The 23,746-nt window shown below is 46.6% G+C and overlaps 1 protein-coding gene and 1 long non-coding RNA gene across 13 annotated transcripts in view; one reads left to right on the top strand and one right to left on the bottom strand.

Moving 5' to 3' along the window:
- The window catches only part of LOC137481673 (uncharacterized), a 358,787-nt gene that overhangs the window by 182,347 nt on the left and 152,694 nt on the right, over positions 1-23,746 (bottom strand). The window lies entirely within an intron of this gene.
- The window catches only part of MAP2K5 (mitogen-activated protein kinase kinase 5), a 136,046-nt gene that overhangs the window by 637 nt on the left and 111,663 nt on the right, over positions 1-23,746 (top strand). For all 12 annotated transcript variants that reach the window (XR_011003580.1, XM_068203505.1, XM_068203506.1 and 9 more), the window contains 5 exons: positions 6,122-6,170; positions 9,222-9,289; positions 13,785-13,854; positions 19,644-19,684; positions 20,369-20,436. Coding sequence is in view for 11 of the 12 variants with exons in the window: in XM_068203505.1 (XP_068059606.1) it covers positions 6,122-6,170; positions 9,222-9,289; positions 13,785-13,854; positions 19,644-19,684; positions 20,369-20,436 (296 nt within the window). In the remaining variant the exon portion in view is untranslated. The remainder of the gene's footprint in view (positions 1-6,121; positions 6,171-9,221; positions 9,290-13,784; positions 13,855-19,643; positions 19,685-20,368; positions 20,437-23,746) is intronic.

Below are 23,746 nucleotides of genomic sequence, written 5' to 3'. Positions count from 1 at the left end.
CAGCCCCGGGGGGGTGTCACCACCGGGACCCCCGTGTCACCCCGGGAGGGTGTCACCACCGGGACCCCCGTGTCACCCCGGGAGGGTGTCACCACCGGGACCCCCGTGTCACCCCGGGAGGGTGTCACCACCGGGACCCCCGTGTCACCCCGGGAGGGTGTCACCACCGGGACCCCCGTGCCACCCCGGGGGGTGTCACCACCGGGACCCCCGTGCCACCCCGGGGGGTGTCACGACCGGGACCCCCGTGCCAGCCCCGGGGGGTGTCACCACCGGGACCCCCGCTCCCGGCCCGGGGGGTGTCACCACCGGGACCCCCGTGCCGGCCCCGGGAGGGTGTCACCACCGGGACCCCCGTGCCGGCCCGGGGGGTTCGAGGAGAAGCTGGGCTTTGGGAAGGAGCGTTCCCTGCTCGGGGAATGCCGGGCTCTGCTCGGGCTGGGCCACCGCTGCTCGTGGTGGCGTGTGCCCTCCCGGGCTGCGGCTCCGCTGTGCCTCCTGTCCCTCAGCCCCTTTGCTGCTGTGGCGTTTTGTCCGTCTGCACGAATTGCGCTCTGCTTACTCGGAAAGGGGAGTGGGACTTTGTTTATCCTGCTCAGAAATGGGAGTGGGAGTTTGTCCTGCTCAGAAATGGGAGTGGGAGTTTGTCCTGCTCAGAAATGGGAGTGGGAGTTTATGTATCCCACTCAGAAATGGGAGTGGGTGTTTATTTATCCCACTCAGAAATGGGAGTGGGTGTTATGTATCCCACTCAGAAATGGGAGTGGGAGTTGATTTATCCCACTCAGAAATGGGAGTGGGAGTTGATTTATCCCACTTAGAAATGGGAGTGGGAGTTTGTATCACTCGGAAATGGGAGTGGGTTTTTATCCCACTCAGAAATGGGAGTGGGAGTTGATTTGTCCCGCTCAGAAATGGGAGTGGGTTTTTATCCCACTCAGAAATGGGAGTGGGAGTTTGTCCCACTCAGAAATGGGTTTTTATCCCACTCAGAAATGAAAGTGGGTCTTTATTGTTTATCCCCTCAGAAATGGGAGTGGGAGTTTGTCCTGCTCAGGAATGGGGGTGGGAGTTTGTGTATCCCACTCAGGAATGGGGGTGGGAGTTTTTCTCATGCAGAAATGGGGGTGTTTGTTGTTTGTCCCACTCGGGAATGGGGGTGGGTTTTTATCCCACTTCTTCCCAGCTGTGTCCCCGCCAGAAGAGCAGCTCGGGGCGCAGGTGATGCTTTCTGCAGCCTGCCCTCACCTCTCCTCCCCAGCACATCCACAGCACTCTGTGCCCCCGTTTCCCCAAGGAAACCTTCCCAAAGCACCCCTCACCTGCGCGTTCAGTTTTCACCTTGTTATTAACGTTGGAGGGAGGTTTTGCAGGTGTCCTTCAGGATGCTGATCCCGTGGAAAGGACACGTGGGGGTGGAGGGGCTGCTTTGCTGGAAACTGCTCGGTGTTGGGCCGAGAGGGTTGCAGAGCTCACTGGAAGGGATGGCAGAAATTCCAACATTTAATTTTCCACGACTTTCTGTAGATGGAGGAGTGGGAGCAGAACCTTTGGCAGAACAGGGAGGTTTTTGGGAGGGGCAGTTTCCCCTTGGTGGTTGCACAAGCCTGGGGTGACCCAGTGTGCCCTTAAACGAAATGGGTCTGGTCTTCTCCAGCTCAGCTTAAAAATCCCCTGAAAATACCAAATAAAGCCTCAGTGATAATTTCATGGGGTTTTCTCAGCACAGAGCAGCCCATGGGACCCACCCTGAAGGAAGAAGAGCCCAATTCAGCTCCCATGGGTGGAGCTTTTTGGTTTCCTTCTTTTTTCCCCCAAAATAAAACCATATACTATATAAACCATATACTATATAAACTATATAAAACTATATAACCCGTGATTCCGGGATTCCCCTCTGCCATCTGGAATTATTGTCAGTTCAGGCTGGTTATGTAGAAGTGAGCAGAGCCACTGTGGGTGACAGAGGATCAGGAGTGGCAGCGAAGCTCCCTGAGAGAAGGTGAGGAAGGAGCAGACTTGGAGCTTGGAACACCTCGGCTTCATTTTTAAACTGAATTTGTTCATTTTGCCTTCCAGTGGGTGCAGCCTTGCACCATTTCATGCTGGTGAAATTATTATTATTATTATTTTATATTTTTAGGTGATTTTTAAGCTGATTTTTGAGCTGAATTTGTTCATTTTGCCTTCCAGTGGGTGCAGCCTTGCACCATTTCATGCTGGTGAAATTATTATTATTATTATTTTATATTTTTAGGTGATTTTTAAGCTGATTTTTGAGCTGATTTTGTTAATTTTGCCTTCCAGTGGCTGCAGCCTTGCACCATTTCATGCTGGTGAAATTATTATTATTATTATTTTATATTTTTAGGTGATTTTTAAGCTGATTTTTGAGCTGATTTTGTTCATTTTGCCTTCCAGTGGGTGCAGCCTTGCACCATTTCATGCTGGTGAAATTATTATTATTATTTAATATTTTTAGGTGATTTTTAAGCTGATTTTTGTTCATTTTGCCTTCCAGTGGGTGCAGCCTTGCAGCATTTCATGCTGGTGAAATTATTATTATAATATTATATTTTCAGGTGCTTTTTAAGCTGATTTTTGTTAATTTTACCTCCCAGTGAGTGCAGCATTTCAGGCTGGTATGCAGGTTTATCTCCATCCTCATTTTCAGAGCTGTTCTTCCTGGTGCCACTTGAAATAAGTTCTCTGTGTATCAGCGTTGCAGGCCTGTAAGTCACCAGTAAATAGCTTTATTTTTGAGGCCCCACTAAATGAATTACAATAAGCTTATTTGTTTTTCTCCCCTCAAGCTGTCTGCATTCCTCCTGTCACTGGGGTATTTAATAATCCTGGGTAACTTCACGTTGCCATCGTGAGATAAAACAAATTTAACTGAACCATGAGAGCTGGGGGATCAATATTTACCCTGGCAGTTGAGCAGGGTGCATAAAAAATTCACATTTTCTGCTTTCTCACCCGTGCTGCCCCAGAGCACAGGTTTGGTTTTGGAGTTCCTCTTGCACCTGCTGTTCCCAGATTTTTCTCCTCTTTTTTTTTTTTTTTTTTTGAGGCTTTTCATTTCTGTATCCCTTACAAAAACCCAATTAAGCAGAACTCCTACAAGTGGGAGTATTTTGTATTTCATTGCTCCTGATCTCTGTTGCGATAGGAGAAAATCCCCCGGGCACGCGTAATCCTCCGAAATTTGGAATAATCCTTTAATCCTGGCTCAGCCACTCGGGGAAGTGCAGAGTGCTGGGATTGCGCTGCCAGATCCACTCGTTCCACGGATTCCTGCGACTCCAGCAGAGCTCTGGGCGCTCGCTGTTCATTTAGTGCGACACCTGGGCTCTGTCGTTCACCTCGTGACTATTTCTTAGTGATTCATTGCTTGTTGATTATTAGCATTACTTAGTATTACTGTGATTATTACTTCTTATTAGTATGATTATTATTGGTATTAAAGGAGTCTCAATATGCAGAAAAAGTTATTCTGGAGGGGGGCAGGAAAATAAGTTTTTTTTTTGTTTTGTTTTGTTTTTATCACTGTGTCAGAGCTTTGGGATGTTTGGAGTTTTCCAGGCAGGTTTTTGGGGTTGGCAGGGCTGCCTCTGATGCTTCCACACCCCTTAAATCCAGTTTTCAAACAGTTTTTAAATTAATTTCATAGAAGCATCTGTGTGCCCATAGATGAACATTGACAAGGGGCTTAAATCTACGACAGTTAAAGTGATTTTGCTGAGGAACTTTCAATGTTTAAATGAACGGATTTAAGAACAATTAGTGCAGTCTTCTGTGTAGGCAAGACTGATTTCTTATTAGAAATAGTGGCTTTTGACAGAGGCTGGTAAACCCTGGAGAATGGAAGAATTTTGAACATCATGGAAATATTTTGGGGCTTTTTTTCTCTATTTTTTTTTTCCTCTACAAATGCACAATTCCACAATTAAGCCACACTGCACATTTCTGGTGTGCAATTAATAGTTTGAACCACATCTCTTGATTTATTTTCACATCTCGGGCACCACGAGGAAGTTTTATATTTATTACTTGCTTCAGTTGGCTCTGTGGAAATCCTGTGCTGCTTTCACATATTATTAATTGTGTCTCTGTGGCACGGAATCTTTAATTTCATCCTTTTCGAGGAAGGAGAAAAATGGAGAGAGCAGAAGAGGCAGGACATCAGTGGAGCTTTGGCAGGGGGTGCTGAGCACCCTGAGCGGCTCCAGTGGATGTGCTGCAATAAATCCTGGGGCTCATTAATTCCAAAAAGTTCATTTTTCATTTTTCCTGGCGGTGGCAGGAGGCACCAGGGAGGGGCAGAGCCACGCTGGGCATTGGTGCCGTGCCCTGATGTGGCTCCTCGTGGGTTGGCAGCAAGGGAGAGGCTGGAAAAATGAGAGAAACTGAGGAAATGATCGAGGAGCTTCTCTGGTGCCAGCAGGAAAAAAAAAAATCTGGCTTGGAGGAGAGATGTGGAGCTGGAAATGTTGGTTTGTTCTGGTTGAAAAAATGGTAAAAGCTGAAAAAATGATCAAAGCTCTTCTCTGGTCCCAGCAAAAAAAAAAAAAGTTGGGTTGGAGCAGGGGTTGGAAGTGGAAATTTTGGCAGAATAATGGTCAAGGTCTTCTCTGGTACCAGCAAAAAAAAAAAATTGAGTTGGAGGAGGGGTGTGGAACTGGATTTGTGGGTGTGTTTTGGCTGGAAAAATGATAAAAGCTAGAAAAAAATGATAAAAGAGCTCCTCTGGTATCAGCAAAAAAATCTGGGATGGAGCAGGGATGTGGAACTGGGAGTGTTGGTGTGGTTTGGCTAAAAAATGGTGAAAGATCTTCATTGGTACCTGCAAAAAAAAAAAAAAAAAAAAGCTGGGTTGGAGCAGGGATTGGAAATTTTGGCTGAATAATGGTCAAAACTCTTCTCAGGTACCTGGAGCAGGGAGGTGTGATTGGAAATGTTGGTTTGTTCTGGTTGAAAGAATGGTAAAAGCTGAAAAAATGATCAAAGCTGTTCTCTGGTCCCAGCAAAAAAAAAAGAAAAAAAAAAATTGAGTTGGAGGAGGGGTGTGGAACTGGATTTGTGGGTGTGTTTTGGCTGGAAAAATGATAAAGGCTGGGAGAATTCTAAAAGCTCTTCTCTGGTCCCAGCAAAAAAGAAAAGTTGGGTTGGAGCAGGGATTGGCAATTTTGGCTGAAAAATGGTAAAAGTTCTTCTTTAGTGGCAGCAAAAATGGTTGGGTTGGAGCAGGGATTGGAAGTGTTGGTGTGGTTTGGCTGGAAAAATGGTAAAAGCTGGAAAAATGGAAAATGATCCAAGTTCTTCTCTGGTCCCAGCAAAAAAAAAAAAAAAAACAACAACAAAAAAAAAAAAAAAAAAAAAAAAAAAAACAAAAAAAAAAAAAAAAAAAAAACACCCCAAAAAAAACCAAAAAAACCCACCAAAACAAACAACTGGGGTGGAGCAGGGACTGGAAATTTTGGCTGAAAAATGGTCAAAGTTCTCTGGTCCCAGCAAAAAAAATCTGAATTGGAGCAGGGATGTGGAGTTGGTGGGGTTTGGTAAAAAAGGTAAAAGTTCTTCTTTGGCACCTGCAAAAAAGCATTGGCTTGGAGCTGGGGGTGGCTGCAGAGGTTTTCGTGTTTGGTGGTGTGGAGCTGCCTCAGGTGCTCTCTCTGCTGCTTTGGGAGCTTCCAGTGAATTCTCCCCCAGTGTTTGAGCTCATCTCCGGAATTCTGGAGAAGTTCACATCCCAGGTGAGGCTGACAGAGCCCTGCAAACGGGAGGAAACGGGTTTTTAAAGCAAAAAAAAAGCGTAATAAAGCTCTTTTTATGGCTGGTTTTGATCAGTTAGGTGCCCATGTTTTTATAGCCCAAGGGAAAAATGGATTTTTTCACCTGCAGGAGCAGAGAGCACAGAGCTGTTTGAAATTGGGGGGAATTATCTGGGAGGAAAAGAGTTCTCCTGGAGGGGAGGAGAAAAACATCGTGATGGGAGCAGATTTGTGTTTCGCCCTAAAAACGTCCTCATTTTGGGGCAGTGGGGAGGGATTCAAGTGATTTAATGCAAATCAGGCTTTTCCCATTTGATATTTAATGAATTTTTCCTTACATTTTTTAGGATGTCATTGGTCAGGTTTTGCCAGATGCCACGACCACAGCATTTGAGTGTAAGTGTGACTTTCGTCCACCAATTCCCTTGCCACATTGCTGGGCTGTAACTGAAATAAAGAAATAATTTGTATGTAAATTCCTATTATATTCTGATGATATTTATTATTTCAAAATGAGTTATGTTCATTGTACGTCACAGTTAAATATTTATGCATTAATGCAACTTTAATAATGGCACTGAACCAAGCAATATTTTATTATTTAATCACATCTGGAATATTTCCACAAAGTAGCTTTCATTACCAGCCTGCCCTTACCATGCTCTTACTCCTCAGTGCAGTTTTATTGCTCAAATTAAATGAAAAGTATAAACTACCTGTAGGTCTCAGCTTCAAATGGCAATCCTCCAGTCCTCCCAGCAAGTATTTAGGCTAATATCTGTTCTTTAAGGCCTGTTTATTTTTGTTTTTGAAGGGGTTCCTAGGGGATTGTCCTGTCTGGAGAGCAATCAGCTGCAAAGGGGAGCGCCCCAGGGGATCAAATATTGAAAAACTGGAGTTTTCTTCCAGATGGAGGAGGCTCCTGCTGCTCCCTTTTAATTTTTATTATGTTTTTCCCCTCTGTTTTCCTTTGAGATGAAAGGAAATGATATTTTTTATTCTGTTTTTCCCCCTGTTGTCCTTTGGAGGAAGGGGCTGGAGATCTCAAGATCTGACAGAGCAGACTTGAGACGGGGCCTCTCATTTTTATCAGCACTTGTCCCCTTTTTAGAGCTTTGGGGCTCATTCTGTCAGTGGACAATCAGAGGAAATACTGATTTATGATCCTTCCAGTCCTGTTTAATGCTCTTTCACTTCTCACACGTTGTGCTTTCCTCTCCCAAAACGAAGTTTTATTTCTCAACCTCGGCGTTTTTCCTGCCCCGCTTCTGAACCCGGCACCTGAGCCTCCGGAGCCTTGCCATGTATGCCTTTTCCCACTCCATTTTGGGTTATTTTGTGTCAGGATTTGCCTGCCACCCCTGCCACGTCCCACACTGGCTGGGTTTGAGCTTCATGCTCCATCAGGGCAGCAGCCCAGGGCAGCGGTGCCATGTGCAGGAGTTTCCTGGAAAATTCTGATTTTTGTTCTGCCTCCCAACATCTGCTGCTGTGCCTTCCCTGCGTGTCTCTAGTCTGTCATTTCCAGCTGCACCAGCCCATTTCCCCTGCCATTTAACTGCCATCTGAATTATGGGATGGATATTGATGTTTTTAAAGGGGTTTTTTAAAATTTTCTCCCCCTCCTGGATTTTTCTGCTTGAAGTCCTGTTCTCCATCGCTGCCTCAGGTGGGGATGATTGACTCCATCCCAGCTCTTTGTGCTTTTTATTTGGGTGTTCTCCCCCCCAGCATGGAAATCCAGATTCCCCTGCTCCCCACATCCCTACCAAAACCCCCTGCCACCATCTGGCCCCAGAGCATCCTTTTATCCCCGCCCTGCTGCTCCCCCGTTCCCGACTCGCTGCAGATTTTGGGGAATTTTGCTGCTCAATATTTATTCACCATCTGCTGCTCTCTGCTCTCTTCTGAGGGTTTCTTCCTCCATTTTAAAGGATGCTAAAAAATCCAGCCAGGACGGGGGAATTTCTTCCTTTTTTTGTTCTGCTCTTGCTTCCCCAGCGTGCCGGAAAATCGGATTGGGGGGCTCCAGGCAAGGAGGGAAGCCTGGAAATCTTTCAGGATCTGGTTTTGGGATGGTAAAGGAGCTCAGGCTCAGGGCACATTTTCTCTGGTTTTACTCTTTGCTTGATTAGTTTAAACTAATCTTTATTTTTATTTTCCCCCTGCCTCCTCATCCACATATTTTTAACTCTTTCTGCTTGCACCACCATCGGGAGTTCTGTAGCTGGGAACAGAGTTAATTCCTCAGTCATTTCAGAGGGATAATGTGGATTTCTTCCAAATATTTTGCTAGAGTTTTCCCTTTTTTTTTCCCTTTTTTTTTTTTCTTTTTTTGTGGTCCCAGCTCAGTCTGTTCCCTCTCCCAGACCTTTTATCCACAAATCCATCCCTCTTCTGCTTTCCCTCTGATCCCTCTGGTGGATGTGTGGTGCTCCAGTAGTTCTCTTCCTGTTTAAACTCCAATTTTGAGGTTTTTATGTTTCACTCTTCTGTGTTGCTTTGGGTTTTTTGGTTTTGTTTTTTTTTTTCATTATTACCATTTAAAGGGCAGAATGAAGAAATTCCTTTTCTCACACAGTTTGAATTCCTTGCTTGGGTTTTTTTTCTTCCCCCAGATTCTTGGGTTTTGTGGGGTTTTTTCCCAGATTCTTGCTTGTTTTTTTTTTCCCAGATTCTTGCTTGTTTTTTGTTTTCCCAGATTTTTTTTCCCCAGATTCTTGTTGGGTTATTTTTTCCCTCCCCAGATTCCTGGGGGTTTTTTTCCACCCCAGATTCTTGGATTTTATTTCCTCCCCCACCAGATTCTTGGGAATCCCAGCTCAGGGAAGGATTTAGGGAGGGAATTCCAGCTTGGGGAAGGATTTAGGGAGGGAATTCCAGCTTTTGGGGAAGGATTTAGGGAGGGAATTCCAGCTCAGGGAAGGATTTAGGGAGGGAATTCCAGCTCAGGGAAGGATTTAGGGAGGGAATTCCAGCTCGGGAAGGATTTAGGGAGGGAATTCCAGCTCAGGGAAGGATTTAGGGAGGGAATTCCAGCTTGGGGAAGGATTTAGGGAGGGAATTCCAGCTTGGGGAAGGATTTAGGGAGGGAATTCCAGCTCAGGGAAGGATTTAGGGAGGGAATTCCAGCTTGGGGAAGGTTTTAGGGAGGGAATTCCAGCTTTTGGGGAAGGTGCTCAGCCTCTGGAGAGGTTCTGGCAGTTAAAAAAAGTCCTGCTGACAGTGAAGTTCTGAGCACTTTGTGCCCCTTTTTAGACAAAAATCACAGTTCTTGTTAATCAATATTTGGAGATGACATTCATTGACTGCATTATTATTTCAGACTGTTGTGCAGTTGGCCTTTCCTTTTTGGATTGTTGATTTATTTGCTGCTCTAAGTGCAGCCGGTGCCTGTCAGGATTGTCCCTGTCCCCTCCTTGCTCACCTGGTGCCTTCCTCTGGCAGATGAGGATGAGGACGGGGATCGGATCACGGTCAGGAGCGATGAGGAGATGAAGGCCATGCTCTCCTATGTGAGTACACTGCAACAAATCCTCATTTCCCCCCGCGCTTCTCCCTTTTTTTCCTGGTTTTTTTTTGTCCCACGCTGTTGAACTGGGCGGTGTCCCCGTGGTAAATTCAGATTTTTGATCTTCGGGATGGAAGGGAGGTGGCTTCACACCAGACCCGTGGACAGGCTCGACTTCAGAAAAGAAAAAAGACTTGTTCACTTACTGATCATATCAGAAACATTAAGAATAATGCATCTTAATGACTTTTGCATTAGGTATAGTGCAGGCTAAATGGACTATCAATTTCTTGTATTTTTTATGCAGTACTTAAAGTAACGGCTCATTAAAAATGAACCCCTGGGCTCTAAAAATTTTTCAAAATCTACTTTCATCTGGAGACTGTTTCACCCCTCCTAACAGAGGAGTTTCATTGTAGCTGCAGGCTCAGTATTCAGAGAGGATTTAAAGCTGTGTTTTGTGTTTTTCCAGGGGAGATGGATGTGGCTGCGTGTGCCTTTGTGTAGGTAGGGGTGTGTGAAATCTGTCTGGATCCCCATAAACGTAAATAAATATATCCCATAAATATAAATCTCCTGCAGAAGGGGAAGGGTGCAGTTACTGATGGCAACAGAATCATTTGAATGTCGTGGGGAGGGGGGGGGAAATAAAAAATCCTTTAACTTCTCTTTTCAAAGGAAATGAATAAGCAGGAGGGTAGAAAATGGGGATCAAAATTCCTCTAAATGACCTGGCAGAGCCAGGCCCTGTTTGGGAGCACCCAAAGGTGATTTTGGGGGGACTTCCGAGGTTTGGGTGGGGAGGGACCTGAAATCCCACCCAGGGAAACCTCCCACGTGCCAGGCTGCTCCAGGCATCCATGCCAGCGGTCCAGGGGCAGCCCCAGCTGCTCCGGGAATTCCAGCCCAGCCAGGAATTCCTTCCCAAAATCCCCCCCAAATGTCCCATTTTCCACCCTGGAGCCATTCCCTGTGTCCTGTCCCTCCATGCCCTGTCCCCATTCCCTCTCCAGCTCTCCTGGAGCCCCTTGAGGGATTCCCTGGATCCTCTCCAGCTCTCCCTGGATCCTTCCCCTCTCCAGAACATTCCCAGCTCTCCCTGGATCCCTCCCCTCTCCAGAACATTCCCAGCTCTGCCTGGATCCTTCCCCTCTCCAGGGACCATTCCCAGCTCTCCCTGGATCCCTCCCCTCTCCAGGGACCATTCCCAGCTCACCCTGGATCCCTCCCCTCTCCAGGGACCATTCCCAGCTCTGCCTGGACCCTTCCCCTCTCCAGAACATTCCCAGCTCTGCCTGGATCCTTCCCCTCTCCAGAACATTCCCAGCTCTCCCTGGATCCCTCCCCTCTCCAGAACATTCCCAGCTCTCCCTGGATCCCTCCCCTCTCCAGAACATTCCCAGCTCTCCCTGGATCCCTCCCAGCTCACCCTGGATCCCTCCCCTCTCCAGAACATTCCCAGCTCTGCCTGGATCCTTCCCCTCTCCAGGGACCATTCCCAGCTCTCCCTGGATCCTTCCCCTCTCCAGAACATTCCCAGCTCTGCCTGGATCCCTCCCCTCTCCAGGGACCATTCCCAGCTCTGCCTGGATCCCTCCCCTCTCCAGAACATTCCCAGCTCTCCCTGGATCCTTCCCCTCTCCAGAACATTCCCAGCTCTCCCTGGATCCTTCCCCTCTCCAGGGACCATTCCCAGCTCTCCCTGGATCCTTCCCCTCTCCAGAACATTCCCAGCTCTCCCTGGATCCCTCCCCTCTCCAGAACATTCCCAGCTCTCCCTGGATCCCTCCCCTCTCCAGGGACCATTCCCAGCTCTCCCAGAGGGGCTCCAGCCCCTGCAGCATCCCCGGGTGGCTTTTTTGGGATTTTGCTGTTCTCAGCCCCTTTTCCCTCCCTTTTTGGGTCCAGCAGCTCCCTGGAGACCCTTCCCCCAGAGTTCCTCGTGGTTCTCCCTTTTCCTGGGGAAAATCTCAGCCATTTTTTGCCGTTAAAGTGGAAAACTTGGAATTTTCCTGGTGCAGCCTCCAGATTAATCATGCCTTGGGAAGGTCATTTTTTTGCTATGCTTCCAAGCTCACTGTTAAAGTTTCAGTACATTAGAGTTCTGATTGCCCAACTCTCTGCTTTCCCTGCAAAATTATGGGATGCCTGGAAATGACTTCTTTCTGCTTCAGCAGCTCTTCTTCTCTGAAAAATTTTTCTCCTCAGTTTTAAACTAGTTTTTTATTTGAGTGCTGCGCTGGTGGTTGAACTTCCTCACGTCCTATGGGCTTCGTTTTGGGACGTGTTTACCAGGAAACAAATGTTCTGATCCCAGGCAATGAATTCATTTCATAATCTTGGGGAGGAAAAATACTCATTTCGAGGCCTGCAACAACTATCCGGAGGATTGGCCAGCTGGGAAAGTATTTCAGGGAATTTTGATGTGGTGCAGGTGTTCTCTAAAATGTAAATAAAGTGGATTTATTTCAGTTTAAGGAGGAAAAAAAAGAATTCCCTGAGATTAGACTTTGGAACATGTTATGACTGGGAAGCTATTTGGAATCATTCTGGTATTTGGAATCATTCTGATATTTGGAATCATTCTGAACCTTCCCTTTAGGATCTTTGCTTTATGAATGTGACAAGAACTTGATTCAGGTCTGGAATTCTCTCAGATTATGCAAAAATGCTTTGAATGAGGCTGATTTTGGGGGGTGGTAAATAGGATTTTTTCAGTGCTGGGCAGTGCAGTTAATTAAGGACGGCCGTGGAGCTGCTCTGGAGCTGTTGTCTTGTATCTGTATAAAAAGGCAGTAATTTTTTTGACAGCCACTGATTGGAAAGTTGCTTGCAGCTCTCTGAAAGCAAGGGCTACACGCTCTGGATCAATAAGTGGCAAATTTCCCATTAAAAAGAATACCTGAACAATGTTCCAAATAGCCACTGGCATCTTAATTTTCCGTGGAAACCTTCAGCGCCGGCGTGTGGAGGACAAGTCATTTTCAGACAATTTTTCCAGACTACTTGTTAACAGTTATTGCTGTCCCGAAAGGTTGACAGCTTACATGATTGATATTTCATTTACTTGTCATCACTGGTGAGTAATGGAGAGGGTTTTTCCTCCCTCTCTCTCCCTCTCCCTCTCTCTCTGCCCCTCTGTTGTATTTTTTGGGGGGCAGGAAGCACTCTCAGGTGTGTTTATTTCAGTTGGTTATTCCAGGGAGGGCTCAGAAATGTTCCTGTTGTGTGTGGGGATGTCTGCAGGTCGTAGGATTCTGTTGGTGAAGTGGGAATTGAGAAGTTGAAAGCTCCTCCCATGGGCAGGGACAGCTCCCACCACCCCAGGCTGCTCCAACCCTCAGTGTCCAACCTGGCCTTGGACACCCCAGGGACCCAGGGGCAGCCACAGCTGCTCTGGGAATTCCAGCCCAGCCAGGAATTCCTTCCCAAGGTCCATCTAAATCTCCCCTTTCCCCCTCTGAAGCCATCCCCTGTGTCCTGTCCCTCCATGCCCTGTCCCCAGCTCCAGCTCTCCTGGAGCTCTTCAGGGGCTCTGAGCTCTCCCTGGATCCTTCTCCTCTCCAGAACATTCCCAGCTCTCCCTGGATCCTTCTCCTCTCCAGGGACCATTCCCAGCTCTCCCTGGATCCCTCCCCTCTCCAGAACATTCCCAGCTCTGCCTGGATCCTTCTCCTCTCCAGAACATTCCCAGCTCTCCCTGGATCCCTCCCCTCTCCAGAACATTCCCAGCTCTCCCTGGATCCTTCTCCTCTCCAGAACATTCCCAGCTCTCCCTGGATCCTTCTCCTCTCCAGAACATTCCCAGCTCTGTCTGGATCCTTCCCCTCTCCAGGGACCATTCCCAGCTCTCCCTGGATCGCTCCCCTCTCCAGGGACCATTCCCAACTCTCCCAACCCAAGCATCTTGCTGGGTTTTGATGTCCTCAGCTCCTTTTCCAGCCCTTTTTGCCCATTCTCAGCTTTTTTTTAACCAATAAACATCCCCCGGATCACTCCAGCAGCTCCTGTGGAGTTGAGGATGTCTGCAGGGACTTTTTGGGATCCCTCTGTGCTGATGCCAGAGTCCCAGATCCCTTTGGGATTCCCTAGTTCTTTTCAAACTGTGCAGTTTTGGGGGATATTTGGGGTGGTTTAGGGGATATTTGGGGGATGTTTGCACCAGCTCTTTGTGGCCATGTTTGGTTTTCCTGGCTCCTCCAGCTGTGGCAGCTGCTGCATTGGCTGTAAATATTTCATGCTGTAAATATCTCGTCCCCTCACCTGCTGGAGCACTCCCAGGTTTCCCTGCTGAGCCAGGAGCAGGTCCCTGTGGCACCACAGCTCCCTGTTTCAGTTCCTTTTTTTGGGAACACTGCAGAGGGAAAGGAACCATCTGAGGGCTGATCTGCACTGTGGCCGTTACAGAGAAAACAAAAATACACGGAATGGAAGAGTCCACCAGTGCTTCCACCGCTCCTGGGTGACTGAGCAATCTCTTTTTTTGGGTTTCTTTGCAGTATTACTCCACTGTGATGGAGCAGCAGGTGAATGGGCAGTTGATAGAGCCTCTCCAGATCTACCCACGAGGTAATGCTGAGCAAATCCCAGTCTATCGCAAATGCAGGTGAACCGGCGGCAAGAAATGCTGGTGTGTGACTCCAGTCCAGAGGGCTGAATGATTTCTTTATTTTAACTATGCTATAATACATTAATACACCATTTAGAGGAGATACTAAAACTGCAAACCTACTTGTTCTAACGCCCATATCTAACTCCTCACAACTCGTGGCCCTCTCTGAGTCCAGCCACAGGTGGGTTGATTGGCCATCAGCTCAAACCATCCTCACCAGAACCCAACCAAGCAATCACCCCAGGTGAACAATTCTCCAAACACATTCCACATGGGAAAAACAAGGAGCAGAAACAGAAATCGTTTTCTCTTTCTTCTCTCTGTGCTCCTCTATGAAAAATGCTGAGAGAGAGAAGAATGTGCCTGGCACACCAGTCACCAGCCCAAGTAACCGGTGCTGAAAGAGCTCCCTGGCACGTTTTGGGGAGGTTTAAATGCACAGAGTGTCGTGTTTACCTCTTAATTTGGAGAGAAGAATTCATTATTGTGGGGAGCGTGGAGAAAAGTGCATTTATTGCATAGAAAAGAGCTAATTTCCTGGAGTAAATTAGACTAACGAGGTTTGCAGAGTACATATTTAAGTACATTTAAAGAACTCATTGGTGATGGTTCTTTCCAAGCAAAGCAGATGAATAACTGAAGGCTTGGATACTTATGAAAATTGGGCTTTTTAAAGCTGTTTTAATGTCATTAATCAGCGTGACAGGCTGGGGAATGCCCCTGTCACCCCTGTGGGACGTGTCTGTCGCAGCAGGACACGTTTTTGTCTGAGATTTGGGCATTTAGTGCTGTCCAAACATTCACAAGCACTTCAATAATTCTCCTCAACAGAGAGAGGGGTAATCAATTCCTTGGGCTGAGGCACTTAAAAAATAGGTCATCTCCAAGCTGACAAAAATCTGTAGGCAGCTTGGGAGGTTTTTTGGGAGTGCTCTCTCTCTCTCTCTGAGCTCCAAGAATGGTAAAAAAAAAAAAAAAAGCCTCCTGCATTACATAATTCATTCAGATCTCAGCAGCCAGGCTCTGGATCTCTGGCTCTTAATTGATGGAACGGAGAAGGTTTAAATTCTCCAAGTAAATCTCCCAGCAATAAATTAATTGAAATAATTAAAAATTAAACTCTCCTCACTTAACTGATATTACACAAATAATCATACTGTGAGGCTCCCAATTAAACATTCCACACTTCCATTACTTACAACTCTCTCAAGTTTGAATTGGGCAATTAACCAGGAGCCTCCTCCAACACGTGCTGACGAGGTCTCCAAAGGAGGCTGGGTGGGATTCCTGCAGGTTCCCCGTGCTCCTCTGGAAAAGGGACAGGAATTTGAGGGGAATGTGGAAAATTGGGTTTGTGTGGCTGGGGCTGGCAGGGTCTGGTTGAGAGGGGACTCCCAGGTGTGGGAGCTGTGACCTCCTCAGAGCAGGGCAGGGAGAGGGAGGGGTCTCCTGCCTCTTCCCAGGCATGGATCATGGAATCCTGGAATGGTTTGGGTGGGAAGGACCTGAAATCCCATCCCATGGAGCCCATCCCATCCCTATCCCATCCCATTCCAATCCCATCCCATGGAGCCCAATCCCATCCCATGGAGCCCAATCCCATCCCATGGAGCCCATCCCATCCCAATCCCATCCCATGGAGCCCATCCCATCCCAATCCCATCCCAATCCCAATCCCATCCCATGGAGCCCATCCCATCCCATGGAGCCCATCCCATCCCAATCCCATCCCATGGAGCCCATCCCATCCCATGGAGCCCATCCCATCCCAATCCCATCCCATGGAGCCCATCCCATCCCATGGAGCCCATTCCATCCCATCCCATGAATTCCATTCCCATCCCATGGAGCCCATCCCAATCCCATCCCATGGAGCCCATCCCATCCCATCCCATGGATTCCATTCCCATCCCATGGAGCCCATCCCATCCCATGGAGCCCATCCCAATCCCATCCCATGGAGCCCATCCCATCCCATCCCATGGATTCCATTCCCATCCCATGGAGCCCATCCCATGGAGCCCATCCCATCCCATCCCATGGATTCCATTCCCATCCCATGGAGCCCATCCCATCCCATGGAGCCCATCCCAATCCCATCCCATGGAGCCCATCCCATCCCATCCCATGGATTCCATTCCCATCCCATGGAGCCCATCCCATGGAGCCCATCCCATGGAGCCCATCCCATGGAGCCCATCCCATCCCATGGAGCCCATTCCATCCCATCCCATGAATTCCATTCCCATCCCACGGAGCCCATCCCAATCCCATCCCATGGAGCCCATCCCAATCCCATCCCATGGAGCCCATCCCATCCCATCCCATGAATTCCATTCCTATCCCATGGATCCCATCCCATGGATTCCATCCCATCCCATGATCAGGGACACCTTCCCCTATCCCAGGCTGCTCCAAGCTCCAGTGTCCAGCCTGGCCTTGGGCACTTCCAGGGGTCCAGGAATTCCTCTGGGAATTCCATCCCAGCCCCTCCCCACCCTCCCAGGAACAATTCCATCCCAATATCCCACCCAAATGTCCCATTTTCCAGTTTGAAGCCATTCCCTGGGTCCTGTCCCTCCATCTCTTGTCCCCAGTCCCTCCCCAGCTCTCCTGGAGCCCCTCCAGGCCCTGGAAGGGCTCTGGGGATTCCCTGGATCCTCTTGTGCCTCAGAGAAACTGGATGATCCGAGTAGGCTGGAAAATCTTGGAATTTTCCTTTAAATCTTTACATTTTCCTGTGAACACCCGGTCCCAGGGAGTGCTGGCAGGAGCTGCTCACACCCGACCCACCCTGGGTTTAATATTTTTGAGATCTAACATTCTCCTGGAGTCTCCCTTGGGCTCGCTCCTGAAGAAGCAGCCACGGGCATTCCTGTTCCTGCTGCTCTCCCCTGGGTGATTCCTCTGGCTGCACGGAACTGGGAATTGTCTCAGTTCTGCCCCAGCTCCAATCCCCCCAGCCCTGCCTCAGCTCTGGCTCTCTGCTGGCATTTCCTCCTCCCCGCTCCCTCCAGATTGCTCCAGAGCTCAGTTTTTGTTTCATCTTCCCAAACCTCCTCCTTAAAACCCTTTTTTTTTCCTATGTTAGAGCTTTCAGACCTCCCCAAACCCACCCCTGAGCTCTGCAGCTCCTCTGAAACACCCAACAAAATGTGCTTTCCTGCTTCTTTTTTTCTCCCCTGCTCTTTTTTTTTCCTCTTTACTGCTCTCTTTTTAATTTTTTTAAAATTTATTTTTTCTTCCCTGTCTCCCTCTCCTGCCTCTAATGAGCATCCCAAATTTTGTCAGCCCTTTTCTCCTGTGCCCTTTTGGCCGTGGCTCTCCACGTTCCCCACTTGAAAGCCCCAGCAGCACCTTCAGCTTTTCTGCCTCTAATTTCCACTTCTGCCCTTTTAAGAGATTGCTTTTTGAATTCTTTTCCTTTCCTGCCTCTCTGACTTCCGAGGAAGCCTCAGTTCCTGCTCCCAAAAATCTCCTGTATTCCATAAGAATCCTGTCAGGAGTAAATTTCCATGTGCCAACCTGTGTTACCTGGGCTGTGCTTTACTTATTTCATAATAAAAATATCTTTAAGGGGAAAACAATTGGTATTTTCTCTATTTTTTAATAGGTTTGTTATTGCTGTTTAGGCAGTAAGAGCCAGAGGGGGATTTTATATTAAAAATAAACATCTGTATGTGGTGTACATATAAAAAATGTGTACACACATCTATATCTATATATATTTTTATATATCTCTCTAGATATTTTAATATATATGTATATATTAATATATTTTTATATCTACATATATTTATACATATAAATTAATATATTTTATATCTGTGTATTTCTATATATATCTATGTATTTTTATATACATCTATATATATTCACATATATTTATATATATTTTAAATAAATATCTATATTTTAAATTGATATATTTTTAATATATATCTACATATATTTTTATATATCTAGGTATATTTTTAGATATATCTACGTATATTTTTAGATATATCTACGTATATATTTATAGATACATCTATGTATATATTTATAGATATATCTATGTATAAATATATATGTATGAATAGATATTTATATCTGTCTGTCTTTTACCCATGTTATTTACATCCTGTTTGTGGAATGCAAGGTGAGCACAGCATCCAAATACACACCATAAAAATCTTTATTATCGATTGAATATCTTGTTCAAAATGTCAATTTTAATCTATTGGAAAACACGAATGGGTTTATATGTATTTATAATTTATAATTTTGGGTTGTTTTTTTTTTTTTAATACGTAATTTTTTTCCCCCCTTGGGTGCACGTGGTGATTTTGGATGTTGAAAGGCACGTGGCCCTCGGTGCTGTGTTTAATAACCATCACCTGTGTCCTTCTGCCTCATAAACAGTTCTGCTTCCTGCTGTCAGAAACGGGAGGGAGCAAAGGAAAAATCAGGTTTCTGCCATGGCTCAGCAGTGACAGCCCCTTTAGCACAGCGTTGGAGGGCGCTGAGGTGGGGACCTGCCTGGGGCGCGGAGCTGTGGGGCTTCCGCAGCCAAAGCAGCTCCCAGCGGCTCATCCCTGCCTGGAGAACTGGCACTGCTGCCCCGAGCCAGCTCAGGAAAAGGATCCTCCTCCCCTGCGCCCAGACACCGCCAGCGAGTGCCACCTTGGCATCGCTGTCCCCAAAAGGGACGTCTGGTGGCATTTGTTCAGTATTTCCCTTTCCTTTGCTCAGTATTTGCCAGAGGGGCTCACTGCTGTTACCCCTGCCATGGTTTTTCCCCAGGTTTCCCCCCATATTTACCTTTTATTTATTCAGTATTTACTTTTTGGAGGCTCTGCTGTTACCCCTGCCATGGTTTTTCCCCAGGTTTCCCCCCATATTTACCTTTTATTTATTCAGTATTTACTTTTTGGAGGCTCTGCTCTTGCCCCTGCTTGGGTTTCCCCCCCCCCAGGTTTGGGTTTTTCCCCAGGTTGGTTTTTCCCCAGGTTTCCCCCATGGCTTTTCCCCATATTACCTTTTATTTATTCAGTATTTACCTTTTATTTATTCAGTATTTACCTTTTATTTATTCAGTATTTACCTTTTGGAGGCTCTGTTGTTGCCCCTGCCATGGTTTTCCCCCTCTCCAGGTTTGGGGTTTTTTCCTCCTCCAGGTTTGGGGTTTTTTCCCCCCCATGTTTGTTTCTCCCCCCATTTCTCCCCCCATTTCTCCCCCCATTTCTCCCCCCAATTCTCCCCCCAATTCTCCCCCCATTTCTCCCCCATTTCCCCCCCATTTCTTTTCTTCCCCATTGTGCCTCTGCCAAAATGACCAATTCCTGGCGCAGCCAATTCCCTAAAAACCCCAAATATTGGGTTGCAAATATCCCTGTGAAATTCCAGGGGAAAAAAAAAAAAACAACCCAGCGTGTGAAAAAACACCACGAGGTTGGAATCTGAATTAAAAAAAAAAATATATCCCCTCGTTTGAGCCAAGGCTTCTCTGGATTGTGGTGTGTTTGGAGCAGAAATTAGAATTTCTATTACACTGTTTCGGGAAGCTCTTAGCATTTATAAATGCTCACTCCTGCAAGTTAAAAATCCTGGGCTGCAATTCCCACTCTGGGTCTCACCAGGCACTTTTCAATCATTTCTCTCTGCTAATTTTGGTGTCACCCTCATTTCTTTTGAAAAGATTCATTTTGAGCAAATTTGTAAATGGCCCTGATGTGTTCTACAATTTAGTCAATTACTGTTTCAGCCTGCAAACCTCCTGGGAAACGGAACATACATGGCCTCAAGGTACGAATTTCAATAATTGTTTCAGGAAAGTTAGATGGATTTGTAATGCTGTGTTCCACTTATTGAAATGTCAAATAAAACTGCACTTTCTTGAGCTCTGACAAGCAGATTTTTTTTTTTTTTTTATTATTATTCTGGATTTTTTTCCCTTTGGCGAGGGTGGGAGAAGGATTAATCTGCAAAATGTTGGCTGTGATATCTGTGTTTGTGTATGTGGTTTTATTAAAAGTGGGTTTGCCTTTTTTGTTTTTCACCTCTGCTAATCATGTTCTTAAATTTTAGTAGTTCATTTATCAACTGCTGTCTGCCACTACTTCAAAGCTTTTAAACCCCCACCTCACTCCTGTGGTTTCAGTCATTTATCCAGTTGTGGAATGGAATCATTTTAGATTTTTGATTCCTTATTGCTCCTGCAACCACACGGAGAAGACCATAAGCGCGTTGAGTGATTTTTGAGCGTTTAAAACGAGAATAAATCGTGAATTTCTCACCTTTCCCAGCGCATTATTTAAGCCCCGAGCGCGCCGCAGCCCCGGAATTGTGCAGCCTGCTAACCTACATCCATGCCTAGCAACGAGCTAATTAACCTTCCTAGCGAAATGAGGAATCCGTGGCAAATTACAGGTTAATTAGCAGGGTGTCCTCTGAGCAGGGCTCTGATCAGGCTCCTCTCCCTGTCCCCAGGTGAACACGCGGGCGGGGGCCGCCGGCAGCGGCGCCACGGCCGCCTCCGAGGCTCTGCCCAGCAATAGGTAAGAGCCTTTGCCTCCTTTCCTTCCCTGAATTCCCCCTTTTTGAACCCAAAACGGAGCCCTGGGCCTGCTTGGGTCCAGGAGAGCTGGGCTGGAGTGGGATCTGTGGTGGGAAGGTGGTGGAGTTGTGGTGGGAAGGTTGGTGGAGTTGTAGCAAGGTGGGATTGTGGTGGGAGGGTTGTTGGAATTTGGTAAGGTGGAGTTATGGTGGGAAGGTGGTTGGAATTGTGGGAGGGTCGTTGGAATTGTGGTGGGAGGGTCGTTGGAATTGTGGTGGGAGGGTCGTTGGAATTGTGGTGGGAGGGTCGTTGGAATTGTGGTGGGAAGATGGTTGGAATTGTGGTGGGAGGGTTGTTGGAATTGTGGGAAGGTGGTTGGAATTGTGGTGGGAAGGTGGTTGGAATTGTGGTGGGAAGGTGGTTGGAATTGTGGTGGGAAGGTGGAATTGTGGTGGGAAGGTGGTTGGAATTGTGGTGGGAAGGTGGTTGGAATTGTGGTGGGAGGGTGGTTGGAATTGTGGTGGGAAGTTGGAATTGTGGTGGGAAGGTGGAATTGTGGTGGGAAGGTTGTTGGAATTGTGGGAAGGTGGAATTGTGGTGGGAAGGTTGCTGGAATTGTGGTGGGAAGGTCGAATTGTGGTGGGAAGATGGTTGGAATTGTGGTGGGGAGGTTGTTGGAATTGTGGGAAGGTGGAATTGTGGTGGGAAGGTGGAATTGTGGTGGGTGGCGTTGGGTTGGGGCTGCTCCCCGTGGGTTTCCTGCTGGAGAAATGAGAGATTGGTGGGAATTCCAAGAAGAAATTAGGGTTTGATGGGTATTTCAGGGAGAAATTAGGGTTTGCTGCCAGAGAAATGAGGGATTGGTGGGAATCCCAGGGAAAAATAAAGGTTTGCTTGAGATTCCAGGAAGAAATTAGGGTTTGATGGGTGTTTCCGGGAGAATTAAGGATTTATTTCTCGAGAAGCAAGGATTTGATGGGTATTTCAGGAAGGAATTAGGGTTTGCTTCTGGAGAAATGGAGGTTTGCTGAGGATTTCAGAAAGAGATTAGGGTTTGATGGGTGTTTCAAGAGGAGGTTAGGGTTTTCTGGAGATTCCAAGAAGAAATTAGGGTTTGATGTGTGTTTCAGGGAGAAATTAGTGTTTGCTGATGGAGAAATAAGGGTTTGATGGGTGTTTTAAGGAGAAATGATGGTTTCCTGGGTGTTTCAGGAAGAAATGAGGGTTTGCTGGGAATTCCAGGGAAAAAACAGGGTTTGCTGTAGAGAAATAAGGGTTTGCTGCTGGAGAAATGGGGAGTTGCTGGGAATTCCAGGGAAAAAATAGGGTTTGCTTTGGAGAAATGAGGATTTTCTGGGGATTTCAGGAAGAAAAGAGGGTTTGCTGGGGGTTTCAGGAAGAAAAGAGGGTTTGCTGGGGGTTTCAGGAAGAAAAGAGGGTTTGCTGGGGGTTTCAGGAAGAAAAGAGGGTTTGCTGGGGGTTTCAGGAAGAAAAGAGGGTTTGCTGGGGGTTTCAGGAAGAAAAGAGGGTTTGCTGGGGGTTTCAGGAAGAAAAGAGGGTTTGCTGGGGGTTTCAGGAAGAAAAGAGGGTTTGCTGGGGGTTTCAGGAAGAAAAGAGGGTTTGCTGGGGGTTTCAGGAAGAAAAGAGGGTTTGCTGGGGGTTTCAGGTGGCTCTGTCCTCCAAGAGCACTGAGGTGCAGTTTGGGCTGAGCTCCTTTGGCTGCCCCAGTGCCAGGGTCTGAGTGTTCAGCTCTTTGCTCATTCCAGGATTCCTTGATTTGAAACTTTGATGCCCCATTCATAGGTTTGTACCAATAAATAGCCTAAATAATAATCTTATGTAGGTTTATTCGTGTGGGGTAGGATTTTTAAAAAATCTTTTCAGCTTAAGTGCCTGTTTCCTACAGTTCCAGCAAAGTTTTGGAGTCCATCCCCCTTACCTTGATTTTTACGTTGCAACTCCAATTTAAAAACTCATATTAAGGTCTTAAAATGCAAGAGACCTCCTCTTTTTTTTTTCCCAGAGATTTGTTTTTCAAATGCTGGAGGATAAACTGCTTTTTGTGACATGAATTGTTACCAGAAGTCATAATACTCTGTGGTAAAAACCTACAAAAAAAACCTTAAAAAGAAACCAGGAGGGTCTGGCTCCATCCTCTTCCTACAAGAGCATATCTGAGCCATGGGAATGGAATTCTCTGGAGGCTCCTTTCAACCTAAATTGTTCTGTTATTCCAATAAGCACACAATATTCCATTTATCCGTGCACCAGCATCCTGCTCCCTTTTCTCCCTGAGAAAAAGAAGGAAAAAAGGAATGTTGTGAAGATGGAAAAGGTGAAGTGCCGCAGACGGACGTGATCAGAGGGGCACGTTTGGAGGGTGAATTCTGGGGTCTGTCCTGAGGGTGGGACAGCCCCACAAATCCCATTTTCACTGTGGGACATTCCAGCAGCAGGCCTGGGGTTTTCCCCCCCTGGAAACCCCATCCAAAAACCCAGTAAACCCAGTTTGCTGCGGCCCTTTGGTGGCTCTGTAATTGTGGAGATTAAAAATAAAATTAAAAAAATCCCATCCTGGCAAAGTTTGCCCCATCCCTGGGGGAACGATCCCATCCCAAAACTCTTAAATGAAAAGAAAATAAATCCGAATATCTCTGTGCTCTGCAGTCCCCCCAGCCTGAGCTAAATAAAGCTGATTTTTCTGTCACTGCTGCGTGCTTGCCTTTCAGTACCTCCTGTACTTTGAGCTCGTTCTTCAAGTGCATTGAAAATGAAGCTTCTAGAAGATTCTTGTCACCTTATCTGGTGGTTAATTGCCATTCCTTTTCCAAAACCTTCTGCACCGGGAGTTTTGTTTTTGAAGTAATTGAAAGTCTCTCTTTGTTTCATGTTCACAAATTGTTAGTCATGAAAGATGACAAGATCAACTTATGTTTCCTTGGAAAACTTAATTTTTCTTTAAAGCAGTCGTGGGAACAAGAGGCCTATTAAAGAACAAAGCCACCAAATATGAAATCTGTGTTTTCACTGTTCCTGTTAATAATGATCTGTGATCAAGACACGTGCACAGCCCTTTCAAGAATATATTATTTTGTACTTTTTTTTTTTTTTAACTTCAGTAATAAGAGCAGAATGTCCCTTTGAGATAAAGTTTTGCAGACGTTGCTGCCCTGGCAGTTTGTTGTGTTGAAGGCTCCAGAGTTTGTCAGGAAAGGAGGGGAAATAAACAGGATTTTGTGAGTTTTTGAAGGAGTTTGAGGGCGTTAAAGGTTTCACCCTTTAACTCACCAGGCTGAGAGTTGGGGTTTGGT

The sequence above is a fragment of the Anomalospiza imberbis genome, chromosome 13, assembly GCF_031753505.1.
Source record: "Anomalospiza imberbis isolate Cuckoo-Finch-1a 21T00152 chromosome 13, ASM3175350v1, whole genome shotgun sequence".
Classification (NCBI taxonomy): domain Eukaryota; kingdom Metazoa; phylum Chordata; class Aves; order Passeriformes; family Viduidae; genus Anomalospiza; species Anomalospiza imberbis.
The sequence above is the reverse complement of the archived record's forward strand: the minus strand, read 5'-3'. Positions and strand labels throughout refer to the sequence as shown.